We start from the raw sequence: 21,990 nt of genomic DNA on the forward strand, positions 1-21,990 counted from the left end.
GCCCAAGTGCTTGGGCCCTGCACCCCATGGGAGACCAGGATAAGTACCTGGCTCCTGCCATCGGATCAGCGCAGTGCGCCGGCCACAGCGCGCCAGCCGCGGCGGCCATTGGAGGGTGAACCAAGGGCAAAGGAAGACCTTTCTCTCTGTCTCTCTCTCTCACTGTCCACTCTGCCTGTCAAAATAATAATAATAAAAAAAAAAACATTTAATTTATTTACTTGAAAGAGTTAGAGAGAGAGAGAGAGAGAATCTTCCATCCACTGGTTCACTCCTCAGATGGCTGCAATGGCCAGGCCGAAGCCAGGAGCCAGGAGCTTCTTCCAGGTCTCCCACGTGGGTAGCAGGGGTCCAGGCACTTGGGCGTCTTCTGCTGCCTTTTCCAGGCCATTAGTAGAGACCTAGTTGGAAATGGAGCAGCCAGGACTTGAACCAGTGCCCATATGGGATGCCAGCATTAGAGGTGGTGGTTTTACCCACTATACCACAGCACCAGCCACAGCATGGACATGTATATACTAAAAAATTTCACTTTAAAAATGTATTTATTTGGAGGCTGGCGCCGCGGCTCACTAGGCTAATCCTCCGCCTTGCGGCGCCGGCACAGGTGGTTCTAGTCCTGGTCGGGGCGCCGGATTCTGTCCCGGTTGCCCCTCTTCCAGGCCAGCTCTCTGCTGTGGCCAGGGAGTGCAGTGGAGGATGGCCCAAGTGCTTGGGCCCTGCACCCCATGGGAGACCAGGATAAGTACCTGGCTCCTGCCATCGGATCAGCGCGGTGCGCCGGCCGCGGTGGCCATTGGAGGGTGAACCAATGGCAAAAAGGAAGACCTTTCTCTCTGTCTCTCTCTCACTGTCCACTCTGCCTGTCAAAAAAAAATGTATTTCTTTGGGGACCAACAGTGTGGCGTAGCAGGTAAAGCCTCTGCCTGCAGTGCCAGCATCCCATATGTGTGCCAGTTCAAGTCCCAGATGCTTCACTTCCTGTCCAGCTTTCTGCTATGGCCTGGGAAAGCAGTAGAAGATGGCCCAAATCCTTGGGCCCCTGCACCTGCATGGGAGACCTGAAAGAAGCTCCTGGCTCCTGGCTTCGGATCAGCACAGCTCCTGCTGTTGCAGCCATCTGGGGAGTGAACCAACGGATGGAAAACCTCTCTCTCTCCCTCTCTCTGCCCTTGCTCTCTGTAACTCTGCCTTTCAAATAAATAAAATAATTTCTTTAAAAAAAAAACTATTTATTTGAAGGCAGAGAGAGAGAGAGCGAGCAGACAGAGAGCTCCCATCTGCTGGTTCACTCCCCAGATGTCTGCAGTGTCCTGGGCTGAAGCGGGGAGCTGGGAGCCCCATCTCTGCCTCCCACGTGGCTTGCAGAAGCCCAGTCACTCAAGCCATCACCACTGCCTCCCAGGGTTTGCATTAGCAGAAGCAAGAGCCAGGAATCAAACCTGGGTATCTCCATGTGTGGTGCGGGTGTCAACCTCTAGGCTAAACAGTCGTCCCCCAAAGTCCACCTTTAAATTGAAGTTCAAGTGTAACTGGGTGTTCGAGTGATGGAAGTCCCAGCTGTGGGATGGCTGCGGCCCCCTCTGGGGCAGAGTAGCAATTCTCAATGAAGAAAATTCTGAAGATCAACCAGGGAGTCAGGGGGAGGCGGGGAGACGTGCGGGGCTTGGGCAGGGAAAGCTTTCCAGCCCCTCGTCCAGCCCGCACCTCGGAAGCAGTGTGGGGCTGGCCTGGAAGAACCAGGGACAGGCAGGGGGCGGGGACCCCCGGGGCCTCTCCAGCCAGGCTCCTGGTCTGCACCTCCTGTCACTCCCGGTGCCTCCATCCAGGGCTGGCATCTGGGGCCCAGCCCAGCCCAGCCCAGCCCAGCCGAGGCTGCAACAGGAATAGAAACAGACCCGGAAGGGCATATTTATAATTTCTGAAGCAAGGGGAAAAAGCAGAAGCCACTAACGGTGAGATTGATCAATGGTTTTCCCATGACTTTCACGTAATCGCACACGACAGACAGCTGGGAAGGAAGGACACAGAAACTGGAATACAGAAACAGCTCCTAAGAAAACAAACACACAAACAGCAGGAAGACGAGCAGTCTACTGGGACGGTGTTTTGGGTGAGGGAACAAATCACCCTCCGTAGCCTGCACGGGCCTCGTCCAACTCACAGAAGGGATTTTCCAGCCGGTGACCATGGACTCCAGCTCCACCAGAGGCCCTGGGGTCTCTGGTCCGTTGATGCTAAAGACTCAGGACAGTTGAGAAAGACCCATGCAGGCAGCCTCGTGGCACAGCTTGGGAGGCCAGCACCCCGTATCTGAGGGCTGGTTCGAGTCCCAGCTCCTCCACTTCCTATCCAGCTTCCTGCTAACGTGCTTGGGAAGGCAGCAGGGGATGGCCCACGTACCTGGGCCCTTGCCATCCTCATGGGAGACTCGGATGGAGTACCTGGCTTCTGGCTTTGGCCTGGCCCAGCCCTGTCGCAGGTATTTGGGAAGTGACTCAGCAGATGGAAGATATCTCTCTTTCTCTCTCTCTCTCTCTTCCTCCCTCCCTCCCTCTGTCACTCTACCTTTCAAATACAGAAATAAAGAGAGAGAGTGAGCGAGCGAGCACCTGGGCCAGCATTGTGGTGTAGCAGGTTAAGCCACTGCCTGTGACACAGGAATCTCATATGGGCACTGGTTCAAGTCCTGGCTGATCCACTTCTGATCCTGCTCCCTGCTAATGCACCTGGAAAAACAACAGAAGATGGCCCAAGTGCTTGGGCCCCTGGACCTATGTGAGAGACCCAGAAGAATCTCCTAGCTCCTGCCTTCAGTCTGGCCCAGCCCTGGTCATCTGGGGAGTGAACTGGCAGATGGAAGATCTCTTTCTCTGTCTCTCCCTCCCCCTCTCTCTGTAACTCTGCCTTTCAAATAAATAAATCTTAAAAAAAAAAGTAAAGATCCAGGAACATATAGTTTCTTTGTAAACTATCATTTCCTTCTCCATCGTACCTATGTTTGAAAGTTTGATAACTAAATTGCATTTATTCAAGACAAAGACATTCATTTTTCAAGTAAATGTTACAAAACCGGTAACAGGAAATCTAATCGCAGAAGAGTAGAAGGGGAAAAATCAAACAAGCAAACAAACCAACCAGACAGGAGCTCAGGTCTCCTAAACCCCTCGTGAGTGCCTCTGAGGCCACCCGGGGCCCACATCCAAGGGCTCTCTCTCCGCAGGGACGGTGGCCTGGCCTGGAAGAGTTGGGAGGGGTGGGGCTGGGGCCCTGGGGTGAGGCCCCCCCTCCGTGGTCCGGCCACTGTCACACCCTGTGCTTTTTTCTGAACTCGAGGTCCCTGGGCAGCCATGCCTGTCCGTGGTCACCCGGAAGCCACTGCGTTGCTGGTGCACTCTGGGAGCTGGAGCCAGCCGTCACGATGGCCAGCAAGTTGGCAGAAAGCAGCCAGGGTTGTGGGCACCACGGCAGCCTGCTTGTCAGAGCTGGGCACTAAGGAGCTTGGCGTTGGTGGCAGAAACATAGGGAAGAATTTAATATAATTTTAATATAATTTTTATTTAATTATTTTATTTATTTGAAATCAGAGAACCCAACAGAAGTCTCCCATCCACAGCTTAACTCACTCAATGCCTACAGCCCCTGGCCAAAGCCAGGAGCCAGGAACCCTGAGTGGGTGGCAGAGACGCAGCTGGCTGAGCCAGCACCGGCTGCCTCCCAGGGTTGCATCAGCAGGCAGCTGGGACTGTAAGTGTGGCCAAGATTTGAACCCAGGTATTCTGATGTGAGATGTGGGTGTCCCAAGTGGCATTTTTAAAAAAAATATTTTATTTTATTTATTTGAGAGCCAGAGTTAGAGAGAGACAGAGAGGGGTATCTTCCATCTGCTGGTTCACTCCCCAGATGGCCACAATAGCCAGGGCTGGGCCAGGCTTCCATCCAGGTCTCGCACGTGGGTTCAGGGGTCCAAGCATGGGAGCCATCCTCTGCTGCTTCTCTGAGCGTGTTAGCAGGGAGCTGGATTGGAAGTGGAGCAGCCGAACTCGAACTGGCACCCATATGGGATGCTGGCGCCACAGGCGGCGGCTCTACCTGCTTCGCCACAGTGCCAGCGCCCCAAAGTAGCATCTTAACTGCTGCACTGCTTCGAGGGTGAACCCTGTCCTGCCTACAGCGACACTGCCGCGCACTCTCTCCACTGCGCAAGCGCACGCCGTGCTAAGGGTCCTGTCCAGGGTTCCGCAGCCAGGAAGCGGAGAGGTCAGAACCCGAGGCTCGGTTATTGAAATCCCAGAGGTCATCAGTGGAATGGGCACACAGCAACCCCGGCGCACCCTGCACGCAGTCCCACGAGGTTCAAACGGGATGAGGGCTGTGAGGAAATCTCATAAACGGGCACATCAGAGCCGCAGGGAATTCTCCCCGGGACATCAAGGGCGCTGCGGTCAGCCCCGTGAGCTGTCTCTGAAGCAACGCGCTGGGGCGTCGTCTCCTGGAGCCCCGAGGGGAGGCGGCTGCCAGGGCAGGGTGGGGTGGGGACAGGGCGCTGAGCCGGAATAGGACTGGGGGGGTGGCGGGTGTGAGTGGGGAACCCGCCCACGCGGGACACCCCTTCCTGCCCACAAACCACATTCACACATCTGTCACTCCAACCTCAGCAGCCCCCAGAGCGAGTAGGGCCAGGGGTGTTGCTCGTTCCATTTTAGAGGTGAAGAGACTGAGGCCCAGGAAGGAGACAGGGCCCCGAGGATCAGGCAGAGAAACCTGCCTTGGGACGCACGTGGCTCTCGCGTCACTGTCTTCAAAACACAGGTCCTGCCCGCGCTTGTTGAAGTCGGCATGGTGCCAAGTTCCCTGTTAAAGTCTCCTTCCATATTCATGTGTATTCCTTATTTATTCCAGAGGGAGAAGCAAGAGAGAGAGAGATCCTACCTGCTGGGTCTCTCCTCAAACGCCTGCAGCCAGGAACTCCACGCCAGCCGCCCTGTTCCTTTAGCCACCACCTGCTGCCTTCCAGGGTGCCCATCGGGCTGGGACCCCACCCGGGCATGGGACGGGGTGCAGGTGTCTCAACCACTCGCAAAGCACCGCCCTTCTCCTTTAATCTTTAGTGCAGCCCTTTGAGGTCGGTGCAATTGTTAGTTCCATTTTTATGAGAGAACTGAGAGCCAGGTGGGCCAGGCTTCCCGAGGTCACACGGCTGACAGTGCAGGGGGAGGGGCCGAGCCAGCATCCAGGCCTGGGCCCCTCTCTCTAGCTGATCCCAAGCCTCCTCCCCCGAGACCCTGGCTTCTTGCCCCTACAGATGTCCTCACTGTCCACAGCGGCACGGCTGAGCAGGGTCGGGGGAGGCTTCATCTTTGCCGTATCCCAGTGCCCACAACAGTGTCTAGCAGAAACCCTCAAAGCTGTTAAAAAAAAAAAGAAGAACCAAAGAGAGAAATGCTCCATAAATCAACAGAAGACACATGTGTGTGCGCACACACACATACACACACACGTGTGCAGTCAGTGGGTGCCCAGTGGGGACAGCTCCTCTTCCTTTTGGGTCCAGACAGGGCCCGGCCGAGCTGGTCTGAGGCCCCCCGTCCCCAGCGGCAGTCACCCTGAGAGGCCAGACCTGGCAGCCACCGCGTGGGACTGGGTATAGCTTGCTGTGGAGAGCGCGTGCTCCTCTGTGGGGCTCTTAGCCAAAAACCAGCTCCCAAATCTGCTTTTGGTAATGGCGGCTTTGTAGTTCTCTTTTAATATTCAGAAGCAAAATTCTTAGATAATATAATTTTCCTACACAAGGTGTTCTTAAAAATCTAGATAAAGTTCGAGCTATAGGGGCTGGAGTTGTGGTGCAGTGGGTTAAGCCACCACCTGCGACTCCTGCATCCCATATGGGCACCAGTTCCTGTCCCAGCTGGGCCCCTCCACTTCCAGTCCAGCTCCCTGCTAATGGCCTGGGGAAGCAGTGAAAGATGGCTCAAGAGCTTGTGCCCCTGCACCCACGTGGGAGACCCAGATGGAGTTCCTGGCTCCTGGCTTCAGCCTGGCCCAGCCCCAGCTGTCGCCGCCAGCAGTGGAAGAGCTTCTCTCTCTGTGTAACTGCCTTTCAAGTGAATTCTAAAAAAATGGTTTTTAAAAGTTTGAGTGTAATAGAAAGGAACAAAAGCTCTGTCCTAGCATTGCATGGTGAAAAATCCCATGCTTATTAAAACTGCTCCCAAAAGATGTGGGGGAAAATAGAGCTGCCTGGCCGGTTGCTCATGAAAAAAGGCAGCGAAGAACCGGGAGAGCTGTCCGCGCTGGACCGACCCTCTGACCCTTGCCTGGACATTGGGCACCAGGTGAGCTGCCAGCCCACAGGTGCCGGACCTGCGACCTTTCCCCACCACCCACACACAGGCTTCGCAGATGTCAGGAACGTCCCCTAGGGGGCGCTGGCACTCCTGCTGCGAGCCCTCGGCAGCGCCCCGCGGTTTAACCCCGGCCTTAGGCTGGAGAGCGCGGCCTCCCTCCACGGAAGGGAGTTTTTTTTTTTTGTTTTTTGTTTTGTTTTTTTTAGATTTATTTATTCGAGAGACAGAGTTACACAGAGAGAGGGAGAGACAGAGACATCTTCCATCCGCTGGTTCACTTCCCAAAAGGTTATGACAGCCAGGGCTTGACCAGGCCCCCGCCAGGAGCCACAAACTCTGGCTCCCCCTTTCCATAGCTGCCTTTCAAACGCATAACATTTTAAGAATAAATCAATAAAAGCTTCAAACAAAAACAGTTGCTGCTTCGGATTCTTTCAGTACCATCTGTGTATTTGTGGGGGTTCCCTTCTCCCCCAAGTCTTTATTTTAAATACAGCAAGAAAGTTGCAAAAATAGCACAGTGAACACCCCCAGGCCTCGCCTTGACCCACAGCGGGGAACAGTTGCTGCACTGGCTCCCCCCCCCCTCGCTCTCTCGCTCTCTCGCTCTCTCAAAACCCAGCTGAGGCTAAGTCACCCCCAAAGCCTGCAGCAGGCCTTGATTTCCTGGGAACAGGGGAGAAGTCAGGAGAAACTTCCGCAGCCAAGGCGACTTCCCCCACTCGGAGCTCACTGCGGTTTGGCCATTCCTGCTCCAGGGCTCCGGGACCCCCTCTCACCCGTACACTCCAGTCGCAGCTCAGCCCGGCGTCTAGCTCTGTGCCTGGGGAGGGAACCTCCAGGACGATATGCTCCATGGGGACAGCTCTGGCCCCAGGCTCACAGGCACTGGGGGGGTCCCTGCCCTGACCCCCCCCCAGCACCTCTGCAGCCCCCTAGCTGCCTCCCCTGGCTCCAGGCTCACAGGCACTGGGGGTCCCTGCCCTGACCCACCCCCAGCACCTCTGCAGCCTCCCCTGGCCCCAGGCTCACAGGCACTGGGGGTCCCTGCCCTGACCCCCCCCCAGCACCTCTGCAGCCCCCTAGCTGCCTCCCCTGGCCCCTGACTGTACACCCGTCACAGCTCCAATCTGCTCCAGAAACGGCTGCGGGGAAGAAGGCGGCACCGGGGCCTGGCCAGCCTCGGCGTCCCCTCCCCGCTCCCAGTCAGGCCAGGACCTGCCCGCAGGCCCCCGTGGCAGAGTTGAAAGCAGGCGTGGGTGCTCGGCACAGTGGTTTCAGTGCGGCTGGCGATGCCCACACCCATATCAAAGGGCCCGGGTTCAACTCCCAGCTGCTGCACACCCTGGTGGGCAGCTGGGCCCATCCACCGCCCTCCTGGGAGACCCAGCTGGACTTCCAGGCCCCCGGCCCCAGCCTGGCCCAGCCCTGGCTGCGGTGGAGGTTTGCCAGCAGCTCTGGGGGGGGGGGGGGGGGTAGCTTGAGGCCTTCATTTCCAGACGAGGACGCAGGAGTTGTGACAAATCTTGAAGGTGTCTTACTTAAGGTCATTGCAAGCCCCGCCCCCTGCCCTGGTGACGCCCGCCTGGCGGAGGCACAGGTAGCTCAGAGCTCAGAGAAGTTTCTGTGCCGGGGGCCTGGGGACAGCTGATGGCAGCACCATGGCAGCTTCGGCTCCAGAGCTGCGAGGAGGGTGTTATCGCCAGGGCTCCCTCTACCAGCCGGGAAAGTGAGGCTCGGGGGTGGGCACGCTCGGTAGGGCCCCTCCCCGCGATGGAGGAGGCAGGTGAGGCCGGAACCGGACGCACAGGTGCACGGGCTGTAGAGCAGGAACTGGGCCTCCAGACGGGGGCGTCACCCAGGTCGGGGTCTGACCCTCGGGGCTGCGTCTGGCTCTACGCCAGGGCCTCAGGCCCCCCCCCCGACCCCCACCCCGTGGAGTGAGGACAACCCCGCAGCCGCGAACTGGTAAACCCTAACTTTTGAGGTTGCAAAGGGCCTTAAAGGGGGCTGCGTCCTCGCTTGAACGGACCGTTTGTAAAACGACTTTGTATTGCTAGTGAACTCTGGGGGGGGGGGTGAAGGGAGTGTAAAGCACCCCCGGCCTCCAGCCTTTTTGACCTTCGGCCTCCTCCCCCGCCCCCAAGCTGGGGCGTCCCAGCCTCGCAGAGCTACAAGGCTTTCTCAGGGAATGAGAACGGTTGGCCCCTTGCCATCCACGTGCTAACCCGGCAGCAACCGGCTGGCTGGGCGGCTCCGGCGCCGGTCGCAACCAGTTGGAACCCGAGGGGCGGGGAAGAGAGTGACGTCGAAGTCCCCGCCCACCCTTCTTAAAGGTGCAGGCTCACGCGCGCTTGTTTTCTTGTATTAGGACAAATAATCACATTGGGGCGAAAGTTTTAAAGGCGAGGCAGGCGGGGAGTCTCGGCCGGGGGGAAGCGAGACCCCGAGGAGCCGGGGAAGAGGCGCCAGCGCCGGCCCTCGGCGCGGGGTCGCCCCTGAGCCCGCGCCTCAGCTCCGGTACAGCGGGGCAGCCTGGCTCGTAACAACCTGCGCAGAAAGCTCAGACGCTCGAGGGACGGGGAGCAGCGGTTAAGGCCCCCGCGTCCGGCCCCGCACGACCTGGCCCCGTCCCGGGGGCGCCGCCCCAGCCCCCGCCAGCGGGGGACAACGCGGGGCACCCGGGCGGAGCCCCAGCCCGAGCGGCCGGCTCCCCACGTGAGCACGAGCCGGTGGCGGCTCCCAGAAAAAGCCACTCATGAAACAACACCGTGAGCGTGGCGGGCTCCCCGGGCGACGCTGCGGCCCAAGGCTCCCGGGCCCCTCAGCCTCGCTCAGGCGCCTGCCAGCCACGCAGTCCGCGAGCCCGTGCAGCGCCCGCCGGGTGCCGGGGGCGTGGGAGTGAGGGGACGCGCCGCTGTGGGGCGGCGGAGCGGCCAGGCCGGGCCCGGCGCGGGAGCGCGAACGCGGCGCGAAAGCCTCCCGCAGCGCACGCGGGACGGGGGCGGGGCCGCGGCCTGAGACGCAAGTGGGCGGGGCCGAGGCACTCCGGGCTAGCAGCCGGTCGGCCCGCGGGGGGCGGGGCCTCGCCGCGCAGCCCGGGGGCGGGGCCGGTCCGCCGCTTTCCTGGTCGGCCTTGGTGCGAGGCGAGGGCGCGGGACCTCGCACCGGCCGCGGAGCGGCTATGGGCCCGCCGGGCCCTGGGCGCCGTGCCGCACGAGCACCGGCTTAGAGCTAGGTGGGCAGGCCGGGAGCGGGCCGGGGCGGGAGACTGGGGGGCGGAGACGGGAGGCAGTGCGATCTCTGTGGGGGGGGGCGTCCCAGGGAGCCGGAGCCGGGAGCCCGGAGCTGCGGGCCACCGTGCGACCAAGTCGGCTTTACGGGGCTTCCCTGTTCGCAGACCCTGGGCACGGAATGTCGGCGAGAAGCGAGGGGAGACCCTGTCTCCCCAAGCCCCCTCGTCTAGGCCCCCAGCCCGTATATGTGGAGAAGGCAGGAAGAGTGTTCAAAGCCCAGCGCCCGGCCCGTCCGGCGCCGGGAGCAGGCCGCGGGGGAGCCCGGGCACCCCAGCCTGCGGTCGCGTGTGCCGGCCCCGGCGCCGGGGGCTCAGGGGATTTGACCTTTGAGACTGGGCGCGGGCACCTGAGAGCTGCACCGTGAGCACGTGTGGCGCTGAGCAGGGAATGGCAGTGGCGGCTCTTGCCATCCGCCAGCGAAGGACCACCCAGCCTCGTCCAGACCGGAGTGACCTCACCTCGCCTCCCCAGCCTTGGTTTCCCTGCTGGCAAAGATGGGGCTGACGGGGGCCGCTTCGGAGGGGCGCTGAAGAGCTTGAAGCGGGGCCAGCAGGGGTCAAGTGCCTTTGCCTCCTGCCCCCCGACGTGGGAGTCGGTGCCCACTGACTGGAGTGTCTTTCTCAGGACTGGAGCTGCAAGATGGCGGAGCAGGACCGCGGGGGCATCAGCCCCCTCCAGCAGATGGTGGCCTCGGGCGCTGGGGCTGTGGTCACCTCCCTCTTCAGTAAGACCGGGGGAGGTGGGGGCGCGCCCCAGGTTGGAGGCGCCTGGGGGCGGGGCCGGGGCGGGGCGGGGTCCTGACTGGGGCCTTCGGCTCTGCCCCTCCGCCAGTGACGCCCCTGGACGTGGTGAAGGTCCGCCTGCAGTCCCAGCGCCCGTCGGGGGCCAGTGGTGAGCGCTGTGCCCCGAGCCTGGGGGGGCGGGGACCCGGAGCGGGCCGGGCTCTCCTGATCGGACGGGCTGCCTGTGTTTCAGGGCTGACACACCCCTCCAGGCTCTGGAGCCTCTCCTATGCCAACTGTGAGTGCCCGACCTGGGGGGCTTGGGGGGGGAATGTCCTACCGTCGCCAGGGGCCCCCGAACCAGCGCCTACCCCCGTAGCCCAGCGCCCCTCCCCCACCCACAGGGAAGTGCCTGCTGTACTGCAGTGGTGTCCTGGAGCCCCTGTACTTGTGCCCGAACGGTGCCCGCTGTGCCACCTGGTTTCAGGACCCCACCCGCTTCACTGGCACCATGGTGAGGGGCAGCTGTGCCCACCGAGGGGGGGTGGTAGAGGGGAGCGGTTCAGGTCGGGGTGGTTTCCCGGAGGAGTCTGCCTGGACCTTGGCTGCGCTGTGGCCCCTGCGGAAGCCTGGTGGGCGGGGGTCTGGTTCACGTCCACCCTCTCCCCCACCCCGCGGCTGCACCCACTTGGCCAGGACGCCTTTGTGAAGATTGTGAGGCACGAGGGCACCAGCACGCTGTGGAGCGGCCTCCCTGCCACCCTGTGAGTGACCGGGCCCCTGCTGCTCGCTGGTGGGGGCGGGGCGGGGCGCTCGAGAGGTGTGGGAGCCTTGGGGTCCTAAGTCACGTCCACACCCAGGGTGATGACCGTGCCAGCTACCGCCGTCTACTTCACTGCCTACGACCAACTCAAGGCTTTCCTGTGTGCTCGAGCCCTGACCTCTGACCTCTACGCGCCCATGGTGGCTGGCGCACTGGCCCGCCGTGAGCACAGCCCAGGGCCTTGGTGTCCCTCTGCCCCCACCTGCGCCCAAGCCCCTACCAGCCCGGGGGTGGGGGAATGTTCTGGGCTCTGTGTGGGCAGGGCAGCTGATGCACCACTCCCTCCCCCGCAGTGGGCACCGTGACCGTGGTCAGCCCCCTGGAGCTGGTGCGGACGAAGCTGCAGGCTCGGCACGTGTCGTACCGGGAGCTGGGCACCTGTGTCCGGGCTGCAGTGGCCCAGGGCGGCTGGCGCTCGCTGTGGCTGGGCTGGGGCCCCACGGCCCTTCGAGACGTGCCCTTCTCAGGTAGGGGCAGGGTGAGGGAGTCGAGTCCCCCTGGGCCACCAGCTGCCCCAAGCCCTAGGCTCCCTGCTGTGCAGGGGCCCAGCCTGCAGTCTGCCGGCCCCAGGAGCAGGCGAGGGCCTGCTGCCGCAGCCGGGCCCTTCCACCACTGATGAGGCCCCCTCTCCCAGCCCTGTACTGGTTCAACTATGAGCTGATGAAGAGCTGGTTGAACGGGCGGAGACCGAAGGACCAGACGCCCGTGGGCATCAGCTTCGTGGCTGGCGGCATCTCGGGGATGGTGAGTCCCCGGCAGCCTTGCCATCCCTGGCCCGTCCTGTGCTGCCCTCGTCCCTCCCAACCCCCACAGCTGCGTGGGGTGCAGGGGCCGGGGCTCCTGGGCGAGGGGATGAGCTCTGCCCACCCCGCAGGTGGCTGCCACCCTGACCCTGCCCTTCGACGTGGTGAAGACTCAGCGCCAGGTGGCTCTGGGAGCCATGGAGGCCGTGCGAGGTGAGGGGCGGGTGTCCCGGGCTGGGGTCGTGCGGGGCCCGAGGGGTTCCTGCTGAGCGGCCCGGTGTTCGCAGTGTCACCCCCGCACACCGCCTCCACGTGGCTGCTGCTACGGAGGATCCGGGCTGAGTCAGGCACCAGGGGCCTCTTCGCAGGTGAGTGCAGCACTCCTGGCGCGGGCCCTGGCCCCTGACCCCTGACCCCTGACTTCTGACCCTGCCCTGCAGGCTTCCTGCCCAGGATCATCAAGGCTGCTCCCTCCTGTGCCATCATGATCAGCACTTATGAGTTTGGCAAAAGCTTCTTCCAGAGGCTCAACCGAGACCGGCCTCTGTGCCCCTGAGAGGGGCGAGGATCCCGGCGTCTCCACCCCGCGTGGTGGGGGCAGGAAGGGCTGAGCCAAGTGCCTTTCCCGCAGCACCCGGGGCAGGGCCCTGCTCCCCTCCCTCCCCGCCCCAGCCCCAGGTGGGCTCCCCGCCCCGGCCTCCAGGTCTTCTCAGTCACAGCTGCTCCTGTCCCGAGGATCTCACTTGCCTACCCCCCAAGTTCAAGACCAAATCTGCCTCCCGCCCCCATCCCCACCCCCACCCCGCATTTCCCTTTGTGTGTGTTAGCTGGGCCGCCTCCAGGAGCCAAGAAACCCTGGCTTGGCTCAGACCCCCTGCCCTGTGAGTTTCTGAAGTCTAAAGATAATGAACTTCCACCCAGTGCCTGTGACTTTGGGGGCCCCGGGGGTGGCGGACAGAGTGGGCGCCTGTGAGTGAATCCGAGGGGAGGCCTGGGAGGGAACTGGGGCTGGCTCTGGCTGCCCGGGGCTGCACCTGTGAACAGGGCTCCCCGCCCAGCGCCGGGACTGCGTGTGGAGGGAGCAGCCCTGGTGCTGGGGAGATCTGCGGGGGCACCCGGAGTAGCAGCAGAGCGGGAGCCTCTGGCGGGCAAGGCCTGCAGCTGGGGCTCACACAGGGAAGTGGGTTCCTGGCAGGGGAGGGTCGGGGCCGCTTGCCTGGCCCCCTCTCCCCGCAGACCTCGGCCTTGGGATGCTTCCTGCAGAAGCTACTCCTCCCTGCTTCCGGAGGGCGCCCGGCCTTGGCCGCAGGGCCTGCTCTAGCTCTGTTGCCCTCTGCAGACCTCCAGTCAGCGCCCTGCCCAGCACCCCACAGATGAGGCCACCCTCGGTCCTCTGCTTTTTATTTGCCTGGTTCCCTCCAGAGCCCCAACTCAGCGGGGCTGAGGAAGAAGTAACTCCAAGGGGCAGGCGGGGCACGGGGGAGGTGGGGTGCTGAGGTGGGGCCACCAGCTCCTCCGTTTCTGGGTGATGAGACAGGGAGAGTCCGGCAGGGGGCCAGCCAGGCACGGGGTCGCCAGAGTAGCGGAGCGGCCTCCCTAGGGGCTCCTGGAGGCCCCCCAGGCCCAGCCAGCATCCCTTTGCAGCCCCGCCTTCCTGCACAGGGAGCTAGAACAGGCAAGAGGCCCCCAGCTGGGTGGCAGCGTTCTCTGGGAGGGGGGCTCGAGGACAGGTGACAGGTGTCCGTGGGCTGGCACCGCCCACGCTGCTCCTCAGCTGGGGCTCAGTGCCGGGCTGCCCTCGGGACTGTCGCTCACCAGGCACTCGTTGGATTTGAAGCTCGCCAGGGACTTGCAGCTGGGGATGGAAGCCAGGGAGCCGCAGAGGCCCAGCATGGAGGGCGTGGGGTCCTTCCCTGGGGAGAGAGGGCGGGTGAGGCGGGGCCGGGCAGCCTGCGAGCATGGAAGCTGGGAGGGGCATGCGTGGAGGCAGCCTGCAGGTCACCCCGGGGGCCCGGTCTCTGCCGGAGCAGTTGGCATCACCTGCCCGTGCCGTGCGCAGTGCTGGGCACGCTACTGTGTCTGTCTCCCCCTGAGGTTCATCCTCTGCTCATTTATTAACCACGCAGCAAGCGCTTGCTCTGTTCCGAGCGCTGGGGGTACAGAGAACGGACGAGAGAGACACGGTCCCTGCCCTCGCGGAGCTCACAGTCTGGCGGGGCGGACAGACAGACAGCCACACGCAGTGTTGCTGGGGTTACGAGTCCGTAGCCTGCCTTGTCTCAAGGAAGGCCCGTGGGTGTCCGATACAGAGTGGTCAGAAAAAAAAAGAAAAAGGCAGGAGATCCAGGCACAAGGGGAACTAGGATGGGAAAACCAAGCTGAAGCCAGGGGTGAGGTCAACACACAATGCATGCGTTGAAGTCCTGGGCATTCGCTCGAAGGGAGCCACTAATTAGGCTCTGAGCTTCCTGGCAGCCAAAGAAAAAGGGGGAAAGAACGGTCAGGCAAGCAGTTATAGAGTGCATGAGAAGCGCAAGAATCCCCGAGCTCGGGCACCCCTGGAGGCTGTCCTGCTGGGACTGGCCCAGCCGCAGAGCCAGGCGAGGCACAGCCGGCGTTGGCCCTGGGGTCTTGCTGCCCAACAGCCAAGCCAAGCTCTGGTTGCTGGGCGGGGCTCGCAGGAAGTTGCAGAGAGGAGGGAGAGTGGCCAGGGCCTGGCTGACAGCCCCAAGGCCTCGCCTCCGCCCTTCCTGGAGGGGTGCTGGGTGCAGGGGAGGAGAGGAGGGGAGCTCACCGATGGGGCCCCAGGGCTCCTCATCCCGCTTGCCCTCTCCCAGGCGCTGGGAGTCCGAGCTCAGACTGGCTTCCGCGGACAGCGGCTCCGTGCTCATGAAGCTGTGTCTGGGGCAGAGTGGGGAGCTAGGGTGTGGGCAGAGGGCTGCAGCCCCTGAGACCCGCACTCTGGGCCCAAGCCTGGCTGCGGCTTACCTCCGGTAGAGCTTGGAGTTGCTGGCGCCCTCCGCCCCGTTGAGCGTCCCCAGCGAGGGCCACTGGTTGACCAGGGGCGTGGTGAGCTCCTTGGAACCCTGAGCCAGGGGGGCGTGGTCACCAGGGATCAGACCTGTCCTGGGAGGGGGAAGGGGGTCAGGCCTGGCTGGGAGACGGAGCGCAGTTGGGGAAGGAAGTCAGCGGGCGCGGGGAGGGAGAGCCAGGAGTGAGACCCGAGCAGCAAAGGAGGGGGCGCGACGTTGGGGTGAGTGAGGCGGATCCCAAGAAGCCATGGAAGTGGTACTCGGAGAAGAGGGTGGCGGGGGTTCCTGCACTCCCGTTAGGAGCTGCAGGGGATAACGGGGCGCTGAAGGAGTCAGCGAGGGTGAGGAGGGGGTTCCTGAAGGGCAATGCAGAGTCTTGGGGGGGCATTCTGGAAGGCCAAGGCGTGAACAGGGAAGAGGTGCTGGGGGGTCTGTGGAGGTGAGGTGGCGGGGTCCCCGCGGGTGGTGGTGGGCAGAAGCACTCGGAGCAGTGGGAACTGCGGTCACGTGGGAGGGTGCTGAGTGTGCGCAATGCGGGGTCCCGGCAGCGCCAGACGCGGCGGGGTAACAGGCGGGGCGCCGGCTGTTGGAAGCCGCGGGATCTTGGGGCGAGGACAATGTTAGAAGATCGCAGCTGGGGTCAGTGGGGTGGCGGGATCGGGGCGAGCGAGGATGGGTTCTCGGGGAGCCGTGGCGGGGTCAGGGCCGGCGACGCTGGGTCCCCCGGGGCAGTGGAAGCGCTCACAGCTGCTCCTGCAGCTCCAGGATCACGCCTTCCAGCTCCCGCTTCTCGCGCTGGTTCTGCGCCGCCGCTTCCTCCAGCTGCAGCTGCAGCCGCCGGTTCTCCGCCTCCAGGTCTTTCAGCTGCGACTCGCGCAAGCGCACCAGCTCCTCCAGGTAGCCCTGCGGGGCGCCGGCTCAGCGCGCGCGGCGGGAGGAGGGGGCCCAGCTGCGGCCCGGCCGGCCGCTGGGAGCCCTGTCCCCACCCCTGCCCATCCCCGCGCGTGCCCCGCCGCGCCGCGCGCACCTTCTGCGCGTAAACGATGCGGAATTTCTGCTCCATCTTGTGCCACTTGCTGTACCAGCTGTCCTCGTCGGTGACGAGCGGCAGGTACGGGTGCTCGGGCGAGTTGTCCTCGCTCGTGCTACTCTCGGCGCTGTGCCGCTCCTCCTCGTCCGTCAGATAGTCGTAGCTGGCGGCAGGGAGCAGCGGCCGTGGCCGGCCCCGCGGCGCGCGCGGCCCACCCCCGCCCGCTCCGGGCAGCGGCACAAGGACGGGCCCGGTCCCCCCGGCCGCCCCCACAGTCTGCACAGGGCTGCTCACCTCTGGGTGAACTTCAGGTAGGGCGTGTAGTCGATGACCACGGGGGTCTTCCCATCCAGGACTTCACCCTTTAGACAGAAACTGGGGCAGAGGAGCCACGGGTTGGGGGCAGGTGTGAAGGCTAGGGGTGTGGGGGAACCAGCCGCCTCCTCCGGGCCACAGGCCCCACCTGAAGTCGATGGCGCCCAGCCCGATCAGCATCCCGGTGAGGACGGTGGCCTCCTCCCGCAGCATGATGGCGCCGGAGTCATAGAACCGCCTGCGGAGAGAGGGAGGCCGGGGTGCAGCCGCCGTCCCCTCCCCCCACACACCGGGGCTCCTGGGACTTACTACACCTCTGCTTAGAGGAAAGAGGAGGTGTGGACCCTGACTCTCCCACTGGGCTCCCCCGGCCCCCCAGGTCCATGGTCACCCAGATCCTTCAAGTCGGGGAACAAGTGCTTGGGGTCTTCCAAAAGCTGGTGGGCAACGTGAATTATGAAGAACTGCACATGCGTTTCAAGAATGTTTTGCATCTGAACAAAAGTACCTTCATGCAGCAGGTACTGAAACCTAGGTTGAGGGGCACTCTGAACTGTGGAGACCAGGAATAGAATGCGGTGAGTGTCCAGCTGGACGTGGCCACTTGGGAGGGGGTGGTGCCTGTCCCCCACTGCACCCAGACAGCTTCACACGAAGCTCCCCACACTGGCACACTCTGCCCAGGCACCCAGCCTCCCGTCCAACCTGAGTCCAGAACTGAAGCCTGTTGGGACCTTGTCTGCGGGTAGCAGGTGTGCACTCCTGCCACCGGAAGGAGTCCTGGGGCTGGGTACTGCAGCCCATGGCTCAAGGCCGACAAGTAAAATGGTGCGTGACTGAGGGCGTCCGCAGGTGTGTCCAGTGGGGGAGCAGTGCATGCTGGGAACGGTGCTGGACAGTGAGGGTGGGTCCAAGCACTGGGACCTGACGCGGAAGCGCGGGCAATGGTGCTAGAAGTGTGTTCTGGGACAGCAGGTGGGGCTGCCCGGTGGACGGTGGGCAAGAAGGAGACTGGCAGTGTGTGCTGGGACTCGTAGTCCAGGGCCTGAAGGAACTTGCTGCAGGGACCTGAGGACTGGCGGGGCGGCCAGCGCACCCTGGGACCCGTGGCCCGAGCTGCGTGAGCGGTCTGACCTGGTGGTCCGGGTGTCCCGCAGAGCCGTGGTGATGTACTCCGACATGCGCTTCTCCATCAGCGCCACCCGGATCCATGCACGGCCCTGCAAAGCACGCTCGCCTTTGCTCGCCGCCCCGAAGGCAGGCGTGCGTCCAGCCTGGCTCTTCCCCCACGCCATGCCCGGGGCCGGAAGTGAGCACCAGGTGCAGGCAGCGGCTGCCCCCCGCGCCCCGCGGGCCCCACCTTGGCTCGCGCAGTGCTGATGTTCTCCATGTTCTCGATGCTGCTCACACAGTTGTTGGGCACTTTGCTGCAGGCCAGCCGGATGTAGTCCCAGAAGCCCCGCTGCCCATCCGAGCTGAACCAGCTCACTGGACCTGCTGGGGCACAGGCTGAGCCAGGGCAGGGAGCAGGCTCAGCAAGACCAGGGAGTCTGCAGAGGGCCCATGTAACGGGGCACCCACAGACATGAATAGGAGCATCCAAGCACACACACAGTGCCTCCCCAAACGCCTGTATGCAAAGGACACACCAGCTAGAGCAACACCCACACTGGTGGGGCTCGGGGAGGAGACCGTCCCGGCTGCCCCAGGAGCCAGGCGCAGTGATGGGGCCCAGAGATCCACGGCGTCCCGCAGTGCGGGGAGGCCCGAGGCTCAAGGCTGGGGGCGTGGGGAGGAGCCAGGACTCACCTTTGAAGCGGTGGCTGAGGATCTGCTCCAAAATGGCCGCGAAATTCACGAACTCCTCCGAGGAGTCATCGATGGGCTCCGCCGTGTACTTCTCCAGCAGTGTTTTCACCGAGAACCTGCGTCCAGGGACAGGGAGCGGTGGGCTGTCAGGCGAGAAGGCGGGGCGCTAGTGGTGGAGGGAGGGGGCGGGGCCGGGCAGAGAGACCCCACAGTGACCGCAGAGGCGCCATGTAGACTCAGACAGTGACAGGTGGGAAGCTGACTGACAAGGTGGGTGACGGGAGAAGTGACAGGAACAAGGAATGAGAGGGGATGAGACAGCAGGTAGAGAGATGAGGCACCAGGGCCCACGGGCCCGGCCCAGAGCCTCTTTGACCACCCCTCCCTGTGGCACCGTCCGTGTTGAGAGCTGGGGCCAACTAGGAATTAGAAGCCAGCTTGCACCCTGCCCTGAGCTGTCTCCTAAAGTTGCCGGAGCAACGGGGTCACCTGTGCCCCAGCATGTGAGTTGGCACAGTGCACATGGCGCGTGGGCACGCACAGGTGGCCAGGTGGGCTCTCAGCACCCGGCTGCCCCCTCCCCCCTTTCCTTTCCTGGCTCAGCCGCCCACACACCAGCTGCCCAGAACCAGGCAGTGCAGAGCTGGGCAGGGGGAGGCAGGGGTGTGGGCCTGACACACCCACTGGGTGGGAGGGAACACTGGCAGGAAGTCCCTGGAAGGGGCTTGGGGGCCCAGACACCCAGCTCCTCAGGGAGGGGGAGAGCCATGGGATGCCGGTGTGGCCAAGGCGCTGGAACCACGCGTGCCCTGTCCCTCTCCCAACCTTGTGAAAAACCTGAGGCTCCCTCTGCTGTTCCCACCCCTGCAGTCTTCACCTGCCATCCCCATTGCCCTGTCGCGGGTGGCAGAGCAGGGGCGGGGCAGGATGTCCAAGGATACGGGAGCTGTGTGAAACTGTCCTTTTTCTCTCCCCTTGGAATGTGCCATGCATGCAATACGGCCCTGGGAGGCAGGGTCTGTCTAACCCCATTTGACAGATAAGGAAACTGAGGGGCCCTAAGAGGTCAACTGCTGTGTCCAGAGCCACAGAGCTCACAGGGTGTATCTGACTTGCAAGCCTACGCTCTTGCCGCTATGTCTTATGGCCTCCGGATGCCTGTCACCAATCACCCTGCTCTCCTCTGCCCTCCGTACTGCACTCTGCAAGGTGACAGCCCTGGAGTACCGGCTTCCAAGGCTCTCAGGCCATGGCATAGCTGAGCCCGAGCCCACCCGCTGTGGGCTTAGAGTTGGACCGGCCTGAGGTCAGAGGCAGGTCTGGGTCAGGGCTGCATTGGGGAGAGGGAGCCTGCTGCATTCAAATTGTGTCCTTGGGTGCACGCAGGGTGCTGGGATCTGCCTCACTAACGCTGGTTCAGATCCCACTGCCTTCTGCCGGTGGGCAGGGAGCTGGGCCATCACGGGAAGGCAGCCTGTGCGCAGGGCGTTTTCTGGGCCTCGTGATGCATCTCCTTCCACTTGGTCATCTGGGTCAGCCCTCCATGGGGGCCCGGGGCTGGATTTGGCACGGCAGCCATCTGCTGGACTCCTGAGGGCTGCTGCGGAGCTGGTCACGGCCCTGGAGCCCCATGGTGTGCGCCCTGGTAGGAGGTGCAGTGGCTGCTGCGGGTTACCATGGAGACGAGGAGGCCAGGGCCCAGGGGAGCCTGCGGCCTGCTAACGGGAACTGTTCTGGGAGCTGGAGGCGAACCATGTGACGGCAGGCATGCAGCAGAGGCCTGAGGGGCATCTGAGCCTTTGTCAGGGTCTGGATATCCCCCAGCTCTAGCCCCCTCCGGTCCTCCAGAGCCCTCCTTCCCCCACACCTGCAAGAGGTTCAGCCATCCTGGCACCTAGGAGGTCAAGAGCAGAGACAGGGGCAGGAAGGGCGTCACCAGGACAGGGCTGGTGCTGTGTGCGGGAGGGCTCCTCCGAGGCATGCCACTCCTGCGCCCTGGGGCGGCTCTCGCAGGTGCGATGGGGATGATGAGGTGCCCAAGGCCCAGAGAGGGTAGGAGACCTCGCCAAGACTGCACAGCCAACAGGAAAGAGCTTGAACTGAGGACTGTCTGGCTCCACACTGCCAGGTCTGTGAGGATGAGGGCAGAGGCCATGGCTACACTTGGGCTGCCCTCCTTCCTCCCATCACATCCGGGCATTTTCCCAGAGGGCTGATGCACACAGCACTGTGCCTGGCACTGGGGTACGATGGTGTGAGACAGACGCAGTACCCTTGGGTGTGTGCCCAGGAACCTGGAAGGAGCTGTGGGAGCCAGGAGTGCTGGCATCAGGTGGGCACCAAGCACCCTGCTCTGGGAGGGCACCAGCTGGCAGCAGCGGGGGCAGAGGGTGCAGGTGGATAAGGCAGCTGGCATGGGGCTCCCAGAGGGAGAGGGGCGTACGAGCATGGGTGCACTGTAGGAAGAGGGGCTGAGACGCTGGCCGTTCCCAGCCTTGGCAGGACAGGACCGTGAGTCACTGCACGGCTGAAGGCTCCCTTCTCGGGGCCCAAGAAAGCAGTCAAATCTTCCCCAATCCTGCGGCAGCCCCACCCTCCACGGCCAGCGGCCCTGCCCTCCCAGTCTCCTCTGCCTGAACCAGGCTTGGGGACCCAAGGCCCGGGTTCTCCTCACAGCCCGGGAGTGCCCCTCACCCTTCACTGGATGGGCCTGGGGGCTTTGCCCACAAGCCCAGTGTGACCCCGCCAATGGCTGCCGTTGTAGGGGAGGCGCCGTCTCCTCCAGGATTTGCGCGTGGCAGTGGAGAGAGGTCAGACAGGGGGTGGCCATGAGGGTGCGTCGGAGGGCGCTGCTTCCCCCGTGGGTGCCCCTCGGCCCGTCCGCCCCCGCTCCCAGCCCGGGAGCCAGCCGTCCCCACTCCTCCCCCTCGCGCAATGTCACTTCCTGGTGTTCACAGGAAGCTGCAGTGCCAATTAAGCCCCCTCACCTCCAGGCCCTAGGCCGGGCAAAGGCCTGGCCTGGCTGGGAAGAGTAAGGACCGGCTTCCATGCCTCTCGGTTCCGGGCCCTGGGGAGGCGGTGCGTGCGCTCCTCCTAACCCTTCGTCCCCTCCCGTCCGCGGCAGCCGCGCTCCGCCCGGGCTCCGCAGCCCGCCCAGCCTCTGCCCCGACCGGCGGCGCCCACCTGCACACGGTGATCAGGTTCCTGCGCTCCACGACCACGTTCCGGGAAGACGCTTTCTTGGAGGACAGCCCCAGAGCCATGGTGGTCTGGACAAAGCTCGCTTCCATCCAGATGTGCGGCCACTGCTGCCGCCGCCCTCTGCCCTCCACCCCTCCCGGGGGCCCGGCCCCCCTGCCGGATCACGGCTGGGCGCTCAGCCCGCCGGAGCCCATCGACCCCTCCGCGGCCATCCCTCTGCCTCTGCGCCAGGTGCCCGGCCCCCTCGCTCCCTCCCACGGCGGCGATTCCGAAGCAAAACAAGGCCGGGGAGGGAGCTCTCCGAGGTGCTGAGCCGGTCCCGTCACCCCCCCTCCCCCAGCAGCCCGCCCCCCTCGGCCGGTGACGTCAGGGCCCTCGGGCCCCGCCCCCCAGCAGGCCGGGGACCAATCCGCAGAGGGTGCAGGGGTTGAGGGGAGGGGGAGGTCTGGGGCCCCGGGGAGGGCCGAGGGGGTCCCCGGGAGATGCGGAGATTCGAGGGTGGAACAGGGGACCTGTCTTCCACCTCCGGGGGTCCTCCGCTCGCTCTCTGGGCTGCGACACCTACTTCCTGCTTCTGACCTGTGACGGATGCTGATGGCTATCTCTCGTCCCCTCCCCCTGCCCCGGGGGACCTGGGGAGTGGAGGTCCTGCATCCCGACCCCGCCCCCACC

General features: G+C 63.7%; 2 protein-coding genes across 8 annotated transcripts; one reads left to right on the forward strand and one right to left on the reverse strand.

The window, feature by feature from the left end:
• The first annotated feature begins 8,726 nt into the window (after positions 1-8,726).
• Positions 8,727-12,847, forward strand: SLC25A39 (solute carrier family 25 member 39). Of its 2 annotated transcripts, none has more exons than XM_051825738.2 (12): positions 8,727-8,867; positions 10,268-10,367; positions 10,475-10,534; positions 10,619-10,663; positions 10,770-10,879; positions 11,062-11,129; positions 11,226-11,350; positions 11,482-11,655; positions 11,823-11,932; positions 12,063-12,144; positions 12,219-12,299; positions 12,372-12,847. In XM_051825738.2, exons 2-12 carry the CDS (start codon positions 10,283-10,285, stop codon positions 12,485-12,487), a joined length of 1,056 nt encoding a protein of 351 aa, XP_051681698.1. In that variant the 5' UTR covers positions 8,727-8,867; positions 10,268-10,282; the 3' UTR covers positions 12,488-12,847. The 2 variants fall into 2 exon arrangements, with proteins under 2 accessions (XP_051681698.1, XP_002719483.1); XM_002719437.5 differs by lacking the exon at positions 8,727-8,867 and adding an exon at positions 9,426-9,585.
• A 468-nt stretch (positions 12,848-13,315) lies between these two features.
• RUNDC3A (RUN domain containing 3A) lies at positions 13,316-21,675 on the reverse strand. 6 transcript variants are annotated; one of them, XM_051825733.2, is made up of 11 exons: positions 21,301-21,675; positions 18,118-18,233; positions 17,669-17,805; positions 17,443-17,528; positions 16,457-16,546; positions 16,288-16,368; positions 15,991-16,156; positions 15,709-15,866; positions 14,920-15,057; positions 14,726-14,832; positions 13,316-13,844 (listed from the first exon to the last, which is right to left on the reverse strand). In XM_051825733.2, the coding sequence occupies exons 1-11, from the start codon at positions 21,405-21,407 to the stop codon at positions 13,702-13,704; spliced, it is 1,329 nt and encodes a 442-aa protein (XP_051681693.1). In that variant the 5' UTR covers positions 21,408-21,675; the 3' UTR covers positions 13,316-13,701. The 6 variants fall into 6 exon arrangements, with proteins under 6 accessions (XP_051681693.1, XP_051681694.1, XP_051681692.1 ...); XM_051825734.2 differs by having other exon boundaries at positions 17,669-17,802; positions 21,301-21,674; XM_051825732.2 differs by having other exon boundaries at positions 17,669-17,817; positions 21,301-21,674.
• Between the last annotated feature and the right edge of the window lie 315 nt (positions 21,676-21,990).

This window comes from Oryctolagus cuniculus, chromosome 17 (assembly GCF_964237555.1).
Source record: "Oryctolagus cuniculus chromosome 17, mOryCun1.1, whole genome shotgun sequence".
Classification (NCBI taxonomy): Eukaryota; Metazoa; Chordata; class Mammalia; order Lagomorpha; family Leporidae; genus Oryctolagus; species Oryctolagus cuniculus.